Raw genomic sequence first — 13,174 nt, 5'->3', positions numbered from 1 at the left:
CAACAGCTAAAAACTATTAACATTTGCTTTTTGTCTACTGGTTATTTGTAAACACTTCATTTGTTAGAGCAGCAAGTTAACACATTGACAAATTGCCATCGAAAGATCCAAAACCAGCCGGATCAGTTTTTCATCAGAAGCGAGTGAAGCAATCGTTTGAGCATTGACACTATTGGCTAAAAGGCTAAAAACTGATCAAAAATGTAAAAACTTTGAGTAAAACATTTTAGGTTTTAAAAAATAAATATAAATCCACGTTCGACAACGTTCTGGAAACTTCTTCTGATGCGTCATTTAAGTCAAAAACACTTTTATCTCCCCGACTGACGTCTGATTTTGTGAATGAAATAAATAAAAGACTTGTCTAAGCTTGGTCAGTCTTGAGGCCCGGACAAGTTTAGAAGGCGACAGAAGAAAGTCTAGTTTGACTTCTTGATGATGGACTTCAGGATTAAAAACTCCACGTGTTCAGTTCAGAAACGATCTGAGGACACACAGAAGCAGGAGGCACAGGCCAGTTCTGACTGAGTCACGGGGGCTCACTCTTCAGCTAGAAGCCGCTGGAGTGAACGCTGGGGATGGGGTAGAACTTGCTGATCCGGCTCTGGGCCGACGGGTTGAGGCACTCGGACTCGCCACTCATCTTGAAGAAGACCTCTTGCTCCTGGAGCTTCCGGGTAAACTCGTCCTCCAAAGCCTGAGAAAAGAACCGATTGGATCAGAGCTGAAACCCTTCAGTTTGAGCAGTAAAACGTAACGTGACCCGTACTTTCTTCCTGGGCCGCAGCTTCTCCCTCCAGTCCTTCAGCTCCTGGCCGTGCTCCTCGTCCAGCTCCTTCAGCTTCTGAGTCTCGTGCTCGACCAGCAGGTGGCACTTCTCGTTCTGCAGCTGCTGAAGCTCACGCACGTTGTTGTCGCACTGCAGCTGCAGATCGCGGGTCTGGTTCTCATGTTTTTGGATCTGCTGAAGCCGCTCGTTCTTCTGCCGTTTCTCCTCCTGAGCTGCGAACTGAAGTTCACCCAAGTCAGCGGCGGGATGCGACTGGGATGGCGAGAGACCCACCTGCTTGACCTTCTCGCGCTCCTGCTCCGGTGTGATGTTGGCCGCCGTGATGCGCAGACTCTTCTTGAACATGGCCATGCGGGTCTTGGCGTCGCTGCGCTGGATCTTGGGCAGGCGGGTCCTCTCCTGCGTCTGCTTGTTCTTCAGCTCCTCCATCAGCCGCTGGTTGTAGCGCTGCATCTGCTCCATCTCCTGCAGACACACGGGGGGGTGAGCAGGAGATCAGGACAAACGCGACAACTCACGCACCTTCTCGTGTCTCTTTAGCAGCTGGTGTCGCTGCATGAAGTACTGGTCCTTCAGCTGCTGCTTCAAGAACTGGTGCTTCTCCTGCAGGTGACGCTCCTCCAGCTCCCACATAGCGGCTTCTCGAGCTGCAAGACAGTCTGGTCAGGCTGCAGCTGGAGGGACAGGAAGTGATGCAGGTGAGCAACCTCACCTCGCAGCAGCTGTTGCTTGTGGTTGAGGCAGTCTCTCTCCACCGTGGCCAGCTCCAGCTTGTGCTGCTGGATGATCTTCTTCAGCGCCGAGTCCAGATCCTGCTGCTGCTTCTGGACAAACTCCTGCTCCTGATAACACCCACACTTGTGTTAGTCCAGAGATGTTAAAATGCTCATCTATTCAGCAGAAGCTCCGTTAATGGGTTTGACTGACTTACTTTTAAAAAGTGGCTTCAAAACTGACATCAGAGTCACATGATCGCGATGAAGTGTGTGCAGGATACGTACCACGACACAGAGGCAAAAATGCAATATATTGAAATATTGTAAGAACAAGGATACATTTATAGTACTGCTAGAGTACTTAACTCGTAACGACTGCTGCCATCTAGCGGCCAGAGGTTTAATCGCAACATAGAAATGAACAAACACTGTGCATTTAAATTGTAAATCTTTTGTCTAATAAAAATAATCCCCATTTTTTCCGTCACGTGGAATAATGCCTTCTCCTCCTGGGGGATTCAGAGAGCAAGTGTCACAGAGTAAACGTAATGTTAACCAACGGAGTCGAGATGGAGCGGCGAAAAAAGTAACCTTCGAGGTATGTACTGTGGCCAAATTTCGGGAGGTCACCGATCGCCATCTGAACTTTGTAGATGCAAAGTTTTCAGTCGTTTGGTGGTTCAAGACCGCCACCACCAGGTCGCGAAGTTGGAACAAAAATTTGAGGTTGCGCGGACGTCGCCATTTGGAAACTTTATCTTTACATCAACTTTGCGCAGGCATAGTACATGAAATTGAATAGTCATAATTGTTTATATAGTATCCACGCAAAATCTCTGTGAGGTCAGCTTATGCAGCAGCGGTCGTTTTACTTTACGGCCAATTTCCGATTTTTTACACCCCTTTTTCCCGGGGTTCTTCGGTCAAATTTATTGATTTTCCCCGTTTCCTAAGGCGACACAGGAGAGCACCGAGAGCGCAGTCATGTGAAACACAACCCCTGACAACAACGAACTCGATCTACTTCCTTTTCAACCTCTTCAAAATAAAAGAGCGGAAGTAAATATTAACACAATCACTGGATTAGAATTAGAATCACCCGACGTCTGTGTTTGGTGAATTACAGAACGTAATTTGCAGCGGAATTATTACATTACAAATCAGACATGGCGCATTCACACCAGATTAAAACTCAGACATTCTCCGGAATTATTACAAATACTTATTATTAATACTTATCCCGTGCGAATGGGACATTAGACTGTACTTTTAAATCCAATTCCGAGGAAATGGCCTCAATTATTCTTTCAAAAAAAGCAAGAGCTTTAACCCCCAAAGAGATTTTTCTTACATCCCTAGGCGTTGTTGTAGTGTGTTCACAAACTAGTCACAAGAGTGTGTACACCAGTGTGAGTACACACACACAAAATCAGAAAAAGCCTTCTGATGCAGACAACACACACGAGTGTCTCACCTCCTTCCTCCGGTTCTTCAGCGTGCTCAAGAACTTGGCGAGCTCCCTGTCTTGCTCTGCTTTGATGCGTTTGGCTTCGTCTCTCAGACGGTTGGTGTGCTCCTGCTCCAGGCGCTCGATGGTCTGCTTCTGCTGACGCTCCAGGTTCTCCACCTCCTGGTCGTACTGACGCTTTTTACTCTGCAGACACGAGCCACAGCTGGTTACTGATGGTTATTTTAACGTAGAGCAGCGGAGTGCAGGTGAGTGGGACTCTGACCGTGGTCTCCTGCTCGAAGCGTCTGTAGATCTGCTCCTTCTGCGCCTGCAGCTTGTTGCTGAGCTGCTGCTGCGCTCTCTGCTCCTCCTTCTGCAGCAGCCGCAGCTCCCGCAGCTCCTGGCGCCTGCGGACCAGCCGGCGAGAGGATCAGGGAAAACACTCTAGCGCCACCATGTGGTGTGACAACTGCACATACCTGAGGAACCTCATCTCCTGGTTCTTGGTGTCGTTGTCCGTAATGATCTTGGACGTGGTCACGCTCACCTCCACGCCGTCCACCGTGAATCTCCTGGTCTTCTTCAGAGTCTTCTTCTGCCGTTTGGACTCCTGAGGAGCACAGAGGTGGTTGAGACTTTACATGGCCTGAGCTTCTACGGCCGTGAGAGACGTTACCTCTGCGGACGCAATGCTCTGCTCCTTGGTTTTGGACAGGAAGCTGGAGATGGACAGATTGAGGTCCACGCTGGTGTTGTGTGGGGTGGATCCGTTCCCAGAGTCTTTGTTGTCTTTGGACTTCTCGGGCTTCTCTTCTTCTGGCAACGTCAGCGTCAGCTTCAGATGTTTGTAAGGATCTTGTTCCTCCACTGGAGTCTGCGCCTCCTCTTCTGTAGCTTCCTCTGCTACCGGACTCTCCACCTCCTTCTCCTCCTCCACAGACACCTCCTTCACACTAGTCTTCTCCTCTGGAGTGGTCTCCTCCAGGTTCTCCTCTGCTGAGATCGGACTATCTACGTGGTTGCCGTCAGGATGTTCTTCCGGCGTCGCGAGAACGACCTCCAACTTCTCTGGGACAGACTCCAGGCTGGACGGCGACACCGGAACCTTCTCGTCCTCCGAGCTGGCCACGCTGACATCGGACGCAGCACGCTTGTGACCCTGAAGACAGAAATCACTACCTGTCACATGGTGTGTGTGTGATTAGTTATCACGTCTGCTTTGTTTACTTGCCGACACGGCAGTTAACAGGTTAAATGGTTTATCAAGTTACTCAAAGGGACACTGAGGATGAGTGAACAGATGAAAGAGACTCTTCTGTGTTCTAACATTCACTGATGACTTCCCTCTTTTTGTCATAAAGAGGAATCCAAGCCAATATCTGAGTTTTTTCAACCCTTCTTAAGTCAAGTTAGACTTTTCCCATCGAAAAAACAACATATACCACCAGCCAAAAATGTTGTTTGAGCACTTTTCAGTGCGATTCGCGACTTGTTTGAGACATCTTGAAATAGAGTTTAACGAGAATAAAACTGTAAATCAGTAACTGTAGTGAAGACGACGATTTACTCTCTACGCTTTTTTGGATTTTTTGGCTTACCTGCACAACTCGCAGGCGTTTTATTATAACATTTTTAAAATAGTAGTGTTTTCTGTTTACATATAGTCATCATGTGACGATGAATTTATAGAAGTATGATTTTCAAGGATGTACCTCTGATCACGTGATCATTTGAGGGAGACAGGCTTTTGCTGCGCTTTCATTTGAACATGCAGCTTCAGTTCGATAAAACTGACGTGATGTTGTTTCACAGGAACGTCTGTGACTCTCGTAGAGAAAGGCTTGAAGCGATCAGAATTTTGCTCATTTTGTTTGTTAAATTATAAAAACAGCCTTATTATTCCTTTAAATTTTGTAAATGGTAGATAAAAAGTAGGTATAAATCAATCATGTTGTCATAATAAATAAAGGTAATCCATTCGGTGAATGAATATTTAGAAGTTTGTGAATACATCTTATATCCGCTCATGCAACTAAAAACATGCGTTTGTGTGTTAATTTTAGATCAATATTGATCGTTAATGTGACATGAATCTGAGCAGTAAATATGTATGTACTAATGTACTCAAACTTGTTGGGAAGATGTTTTTATCCTCCTTTCATTTTTGATACATATGAACGTTGCCATGGAAAACTATGTAGTCTGGAAGAGAGGGAGGCTCTGATTGGCTGCTCATCATGTCAATCAAATGGTTATTGCACTGATTGGTTGAGATCTCTTTTTTACGACTGGCCAAATAACCATATGATTGAAATACGAATAAACCAATTTGAGCTCTCTTCTTTATTATTTGCAGATAAGTAATGTTTTTCCAACGGCACACCTGATGATCACAGTGTGCTGCGGCACAGTGGTTAAAAAAAACATGTGTGTATTACACTCACCAGGTGAGGTTCTGGTTCCTCCTCCTCCTCTTCCTCCTTGTGCTCCTCGATCTCCTCCGTGACCTCGGCCTTGGCCTCTGCAATGACCTCCCTCAGAGGTCGGCTGTCCGCTACGCTCGACACGAAAGGGTGCTGGAGCAGAAAAACACCCGCTGTGACGCTTCAAATGACACCGAGACAACCTTCATACTCTCTAATAAACGGGTGAATCGGAGAACAGGTCTGTGGCAACAGGTTGGGAGAAGGAGGCGTGGCCACTCACCTGCAGAAGCTGCGGTGCGTTCCACCTGTTGTCCACGTTCTTGTCCAAACTTCTCTTGAGGAAGTCGCTGAAATCTGAAGACCTGCAGGAGATTTAAATCATCACGACACACCCGACTTCATAAATCATAAATTTGTTCCCCAACATTACATTTCTTCCTCTAAATTTGATATTATACTTCCGTTATATTTGTGTTACTTTTCACAAGCTAGCAATGCTAGCTAACCTAGCATGTGTAGCCTTCACAACAATTCCCGGCCTTACATTCCAGCAGGAAGAACGTTATTGAAACAGTTCGGGTCACGTGTCACTCACCAACGTGACGGTTGCATGAGTGAGGGAGGGTCGGCTTTGGCGATCTTCAGCAACACCCTCATGGGGTTCATCTCATGATTGGGGGGTTCTATCTGAGCGAGCTCGATCAGGGTCACCCCGAGTGACCAGATGTCGGCCTTGTAGTCGTACGGACGATCTTTGGACGTTTCGCACATCACCACTTCCGGAGCCATCCTGCAGGGGGCAGCGTCACAAACAGTCAAGTGTTGAACAGCCAGCGATTATGTGCTCAAGGACCCACCAGTAGGGAGTCCCGATGAAGGAGTCTCTCCTCTGCATGGTCTTTACGTTTTTGGCGGACACACCGAAGTCGGCTGGAAGGGAGGTGGAGTGACATGTTAGCAGGTTTGTGCAGTGATGAAGCCGACCCAATGTGTCCGATAAAAGTTTAATCTTGTCTGGCTCCACAGCCGTCGCCGGTTCTTACCGAGCTTCACGTCTCCGTCCAGGGTGAGCAGGATGTTTCCGGCCTTCAGGTCTCGATGAATGATCTTGTTGTCATGGAGATAGACCAAAGCCTGTAACGTCTGACGACACACCACCTTGATCTGAGGTTCTGTCAGGGGTCGCTCCAGTTCTGCACACAAACAAGATCCACACCGACGTCAGGACACCGGAACCAGAGACCGAAGGTCCAGAACTGGAACAAGAGCTCACCCAGCATGATGGCATCCACTGCACCTCCAGCACAGAACTCGATCAGAATCTGCAAATAGATTCATGTTATCATGACTCATTAAACAATTAGATCCGCGTGAGACACAATCTGTACTTTTGAGTCAGATATTCAATGTCACCAGGAAGCTCATTTAACTCCAGCTCATCAGCTGTCAATCATCAGTTTCGCTACTGAACACTCGACACAAAGAGCTCGATACACACATGCAAGCGTCGGCTCCCTCTGGTACCTTCTGAGCTGCAAACACATGACTCAGCATTCAGTGGTCAGCACGGCCAGAAGTGAGGGGGTATCATGGAGCCGGCGGTTTGCATGAATGAAGCGACGTAAGAGGATCACTGCGTTTGTAACGCTGCTGATCCCATTACTGTTGCCATAGCAACGCTCGGAAACACATCTAGACTTTTGTTGTCATCAATATTGATGACTCGTGTCTGTGTGTGTGTGTGTGTGTGTGAATCACTTCAGTCAAGTCAGACTAGATCAGTTCAGACCACTTCTGTCAATGTACGGGTCGGTGTCCTATCCGTCCAGTGGCCGGAACTAATTTGTTATAAATGAAATGATGTTTCATGGAGCGACTCAGTTTATAACGGCTTTGAAACCACAAGCCCGTAGACCTGCTCCAAGTCTCAAGACATTTTAAGGAGGAGACCAAGAACAATGGTGTCTCTGAGCATGTCTGGAGGCGAAGTGTTGTTGTAGCCGCTCCAGAGGAACAATAGAACCTCAGAGAGTCCGGAGCGAAGGGACTCGGGCCAAGCGTCCTTTTACACTTGTCCTTCCTGTTGTTTCTCTGTTCTAGTTCTGACCTCGTCCGTCTACTCACCCACAGCTTGCCCTCGTAGTAAAAGGCGTCCAGCAACTTGACGATGTTGGGGTGGTCGCAGGAGGCCAGGATCTCGATCTCCACCATGTAATCCTCCAGCTCCTCTTCCGTCTTCGTGTCGATGACTTTGGCGGCAGCGAGGACGCCGGTCTGCTTGTTCTGGGCCTGAGAGACAGGAAGCGATGTCATTGACCACGAGACATAAGAGTGATGGTGACTGGTCTTCAACCAGTTCTCTCAAAAAACATGACGCCCTTAGCCAGAAGTGCTCCATGAAGTCGCTGCTGCAATTATGGGATGTAGCCACTTCCTGGTGCTGATGAAATGGAACGACAGACAAGGCGTTGGACTAAAAGCAATAACGAAGAATTAAGAGGAAAATAGTAAAGTTAAGATGCCAGGACAAGATGAAAAAAGTGAGAGAAAGGACGACGAAAGAAATAGATGGAGGAGCAGGTTGAATATAATGAGGAAGAAAACAAGTAAAATGAAAGAAAACACTTGTAATGTAATGATTAAAAGAGGGTGGGGAGAATAACAAGGAAGGTAAAAAGAGGATGATAACGAAGATTGATCAGGAAGATGAAGAAGGTTTTACGTGAAAATACAAATAATGAAGGTTAAGGACAACGATTAAGAAGTTGATGATGAACATGAAGAAGGTTGAAGTGGACGATAAAGATGACCAAGATTAAGGAAGATAAAGAAAGAGGACGACGTCTCTCGGAGAAATGTATTATTCACACATGATCACATCAGTTCAAACCTTGTCTAAGATCATTTTCTGATTCAAATCAATTATCTGATCTCCAGTCACGGATCATCACACTTTGGGGCTCGTCTTTTAACAAGAAACAGACTCGTCGTCTTATATGAACAACTCTCTAAGCTGGTTCTGGTTCCTGTGACCTGGACATCGGAATGCCAGGAGAACCTGTGACTGTATTATTGTGCAACGGGATTTGGATTATTGGAAAGAAGGAAAAAAAAGCAGGTTGTGAACACAGATCGGTGTTTTCTTGCCTCAAGAAGAGTTCTCTGAGGAGGGTCTGCTCAAGTTCGGTCAGGAGGAAACAACAACTTTACCTGGACCCCCTCATTCATTGACAAGTGACCGTGAAGACACCAGTGATGCTTTGGTAAACACCAGCGTAATAACACTGACATAAAGGTGTCACAGCTGAAGATAAATCAAAGTCCATCTCATACCTTGAAGACCTTCCCGAAGGCTCCGTCTCCCAGCTCCCCGATGATGTCCCACACCTCCTCCGGGTTCTCGTCTCTCCGGACATGCTCGTATTGTTTCTTCTTCTTCTCAGATCCCAGTTTGAAGATTTTACGGAAGTTGAAAAACGACATGGTGAGCGGGTGTTCTCTGGAAGTCAGCCGTGCGCGTCAGTGATATCATGGGAAGCGGCTATAAATATCCCGCTTATTATTAGTCACAGTCTTAGCTTAGCCTTCCACTGACCGGTCCAGAACCGAGCCCTGATGACACACCGCTGGTCCACGATCGAGGCCTGATCTCGGATGTCTGGGGACTTTTTAACTCAACTTGGGGCTCAGTGAGAAGAAAGAAGCTCGTTCTTGTGCCGCGGTTCAGGTCGATCCTGAGTCGTGAAGAAGATCCAAAAATAAAGTCCAGCACTTTTTTCCTTCACTCGTTCATAAAAAACGTCTCCGCGGAGTCAGTCGAACCCGTCTAGCTCAGAACCATCATCACACAGAGGAGCGGTCAGTCATGTTTCTTCGGTGTCGGACGTAGCGGATTTGGCGATGCGCGTTCACGCGTGCGCGCTTGTAGTTCCCACAGCCCTCATGTCAGAGTCAGCGGGTCCCCGTAGCTTAGAGTAAAAACTCACGAGTTTGAAGACACAAGTAACGCTGCACCTCTTCAACCTCCACGTGGAAGCGTGTACAACCCCACCGTGCTGTATTTTAAAGAGTATTTCGCTTTACATGCCGTCGCTCTGTCAGACTGCACAACTCGGGTTCTTTGTGTCGACGGGACTACATTTCCCAGAGTCCTCCGCGAGTCCACGGTGTAATCTTTAAATCAGCGCAGCACGATCTGAAACGACACTTCAAGCTCGAATAAAAGACTCTTGTCCACATTCTTCACCGTTATTCCTACTTAAAATTAACATTTCACGTGAATTGGCGGGTCACGCGGAGAACATTTGAGCCCCTCTCTGATTGGAGCAATTTGTTTCAAACGCCGTTCCGATTGGTGATAACAGCGTCATGTGACAGTAACTAGGAAGTCGCGTGAAAAGCATTGTTTTGTTTGCACAACAGTCCCTTCATTTATGTATCAGAAAACAAGCAGATTTCACATCAAAATAAACGATTACAGAACAATATTATGCCCTCGCATCTTCCCTTGAGATAAAAAACAAACAGAATAAGCCCACATATCGCAGAACTTGTTTAATTCACACGCATGATAATCGACTATTATAGAGTCAATTCGCGTTCGATTGACAGACAAACGGATCAATCATTATCATGGACCTTTCGGCACATGACACTTCTCCTGTCACGTGACTCATGTTTAGGTTCCAACGTGGTGAGGAAGTTTTATCACAATATTATTTTGTCAGAAACTCAAACAAATCACAACTCCCCTCCAAAAAAAACGCGAGGTACTCCACAAATCAAGGGACTACGGGCAGAATTCAAAACAGTCAAATTCCAGGATTGATGACTTGAATCTGGCGACAAATCATGTGTCGTCAAGCTGTTTTCTAGCAGAAATAACTCGGGGTAAAATTTAGCTCCCAAGTTGCGCTCAACAGCTTCCTGGTTCACTGGAGCTTCTTCGGAGGACGTCAGAGCAACAATGCTACACCGCTGAGATGAAAACATGCAAACTGCAGATTCCTGGCGCGAGCCCTCGTCTTTGCTGTGGGGTCTGGACCCGATTTTTGGTGCCTTTGCAAAACTTTACATCAGAGACATCCTTGAGATGAGAGAGTCCGCTCACGTGCCAGGTCTGCGTCCCACTCTCACCTGTCAATCATTTCACGATGAAACAGTTACACTCTTTTGATAAAGTCATCTACCAAAGATAGATGACAAGTCTACGTTGTGAATAAAATAAAAGATAAGATTAAGTCGAATGAACTTGATTTCTAGAGGAATTTGAGAATTCAGTCCAGAAGTGAAAATAAAACATGTCATAATGCGAACATGAGATTAACATTGTGACGTTAAAAACAGGTATTCACTTCTTTAATTCTCGACCGATCTACAAAGTTGATGTTCTGGGGATCGTGGTGTCTAAGAGAGAGAGAGAGGACTTCTTCTGTTATGGAGGTACTTGTTTTTTTGTGTCATTTAGAAGTGAAAAGGAAGAAACCAATTGGTGGATTTAATATTGTTCTGGTATAAAGAACAAGAGAAAAATGACACAAGTCTTTCCATCCTGACAGTGGACGATGGAACTGGAGTCATAACATGTCTTTGCTGGAAGAGTGACCTGCTGAAGGAGGACGTGGAGTCCGGTGCAGGTAGGAAAGTTGTTGGACAATCCTGGGCCGAGAGAGCTTGACCACATGTGTTGTTCTCAGCAGGAGCGCAGCGGAGCGACGCAGCCGTCCGTGGATTTGATCCTGTAGCGGAACTGAAGAAGCTGAAGCAGTCTCAGGAGGAGCAGAGTCGGCTGGAGATTGGAGATCTTCTGCGAGTTCGAGGACCAGTGAAGACCTCCAGAGGGCAGAGGGAGATCATGGCCTCGTGCTTCTGTGAGTCATTGTCCCATAGACTTTCTTTCTGAATGTGTCAATTCAAACAAAATTCACATCTTCAGAGTTACGTGTTCTTTTTTAGAGTTAGACGAGGATGTATGTTAATTATAACATAGCGACTGGAGCTCAGTTGTCTTCGTCTTTATTTTTGTCCAACACGACGTACTCTGGGTAAATGTCTACCGTCTACACTGTAACTGCTGCGATGTTTACCCAGAGCACTAGTAGTGTCTCTGTAGAATGTTGAGTGAGCAGCGTCCACTAAAACAATCTTAAAATATAAACCTGTTAAAGTGTTAGAACAACAAACAGAGTCAGAATCCAGATTTTACCACTTATTCCATAGCTCAGATGATGACAGACTTGAATACAAACAGTTTGTTCATTTGTTGCTGGACGTAGCCAGCAAAAAAACTGTTTTCTGTATGAGTCAGTGAGTGCGGCATAATAGACTTCACGGGGAGATCAGCTCCCATATCTTGGTGAGGTCACTGTATCTTAATGCACAGTCTGTCACAACTGTCATTTCTTGAGAAACGAAACTCTTAACTGGACACATTCCTTCCAGCTCATTGTGAGCCGCATCAAGCATGACTACATGTTTATTGTGATAAGACTATAAGCAACATAAATTCTTTAACATTATGTTTTTTTCCGTAACAATTCTTAATGTTGAAGCTTCAATACAAGAGGGACAATACAGACGAGCAGTTTGGAGGTATTTGGATGTTTTTAAGTGTCTATTTGGCACAAGTGTCTATATGGCACAAAGCAATGGCGACACTTCCAGTCGCTACATTACAAATGAACATACATTTTGTTCCATAACTCTTTGTTGGTTGAGCTCTGAGACCTTAACACAAACCAACACTGTCACTTGTACGTCCCAGACAAGGTCAGCGACCCTGTGATGTCAGTCCAGCTGTCGTGGATGTCGGAGCTACCACAGCTCTACAAGCAGGTGTACGAGCGTCCGCTGGAGCTGAATGCCCAAAGGTAATTAAGCGGACTGGTAACAAGAAGAAACATTCATTTCTCGCTTCATCAGGGACATCAGCCTCTTGGGTCGAGCAACTGGAATCCTCCGTATGTTCCTGGAGGAAAAGTCCGTCGGCAAATTTCGCCCGTATGATGTCCAGGATCTTTTGCTTCCGCTGATTAACAAAGAGCGCCCAGTGGACGAGGTACTGGCTCAGGACCCATCAGACATTAATGCCCTGTGTCACTGTTGTCTTCTGTGTCGTGTTACCAGGCCCAGGAGCCGACTGTAGGTCCGTCATTCAACGAGAAACTATCTAAACTTCTCAAGGAAACGTTGAAGGTTCTACAGGACGACGGTCTGGTGTACCGCAAGGTTATCTCCCCGGATGAAGTCTACTTGGTAAGTCCACAGAAAACTCTTTCGGTAGCGAAGTCTGACCTCGTCAGTACTCAGGTGACGCTCAAGGATCTCGATCTGATGATGGCGGTGAAAGACGTGATCAGAGAGGACTGCAAACAAAAAAAGTGTGAGTTCTTTAAGCAGGAACTGAGGTAGTTTCGGCCAGCTTGTGACCAGGCCCTTTCCCTCGCAGATGCAGAGAAGGGCGTCCATGTGCTGCACATCCTGTCGGCTGTGAGGCATCGTTACAGTCTCAATGTGAGCAAGGCGGTTCTCGAGAAGATCCTCTGCCAGCTGGAGTGTAACAGTGACATCATCAGCACCTGCAACAACTTCTACACTGCTCTTGTGGTGTAACACTTTCACCCGTCGTGTGATTTGACCCAGAAGGATTTCTGAAAGAGGACAGTGAAGATGATGAGACATATGAACACATTCTGTTGCTTGAACATGTTAATGTCTCATGCATCTGCACATCTGAACTGCACGGTTTGAGAGACACATTGTAAAAATAAATGTTTATTTATTTGGCAAACAT

At 46.3% G+C, this 13,174-nt stretch overlaps 2 protein-coding genes across 3 annotated transcripts; one reads left to right on the top strand and one right to left on the bottom strand.

Moving 5' to 3' along the window:
* Positions 1–13: 13 nt before the first annotated feature.
* Positions 14–9,381, bottom strand: LOC148088926 (STE20-like serine/threonine-protein kinase). The gene is made up of 17 exons (XM_087801361.1): positions 8,716–9,381; positions 7,507–7,671; positions 6,656–6,704; positions 6,426–6,575; positions 6,240–6,312; positions 5,978–6,172; positions 5,663–5,744; positions 5,401–5,532; positions 3,633–4,115; positions 3,436–3,566; positions 3,240–3,363; positions 2,981–3,160; positions 1,503–1,632; positions 1,313–1,437; positions 1,064–1,255; positions 770–1,009; positions 14–697 (listed from the first exon to the last, which is right to left on the bottom strand). The coding sequence occupies exons 1-17, from the start codon at positions 8,863–8,865 to the stop codon at positions 551–553; spliced, it is 2,748 nt and encodes a 915-aa protein (XP_087657487.1). The 5' UTR covers positions 8,866–9,381; the 3' UTR covers positions 14–550.
* A 942-nt stretch (positions 9,382–10,323) lies between these two features.
* On the top strand, positions 10,324–13,173 carry stn1 (STN1 subunit of CST complex). 2 transcript variants are annotated; one of them, XM_087801348.1, is made up of 9 exons: positions 10,324–10,499; positions 10,729–10,824; positions 10,941–11,018; positions 11,082–11,252; positions 12,146–12,251; positions 12,304–12,439; positions 12,508–12,636; positions 12,691–12,763; positions 12,830–13,173. In XM_087801348.1, exons 1-9 carry the CDS (start codon positions 10,373–10,375, stop codon positions 12,991–12,993), a joined length of 1,080 nt encoding a protein of 359 aa, XP_087657474.1. In that variant the 5' UTR covers positions 10,324–10,372; the 3' UTR covers positions 12,994–13,173. The 2 variants fall into 2 exon arrangements, with proteins under 2 accessions (XP_087657474.1, XP_087657466.1); XM_087801340.1 differs by having other exon boundaries at positions 11,079–11,252.
* The last annotated feature ends 1 nt before the right edge of the window (position 13,174 follows it).

The sequence above is a fragment of the Callionymus lyra genome, chromosome 1, assembly GCF_982586985.1.
Source record: "Callionymus lyra chromosome 1, fCalLyr1.hap1.1, whole genome shotgun sequence".
NCBI lineage: Eukaryota > Metazoa > Chordata > Actinopteri > Syngnathiformes > Callionymidae > Callionymus > Callionymus lyra.
Note: the sequence above shows the minus strand (reverse complement) of the source record. Positions and strands in the feature narration are given on the sequence as shown.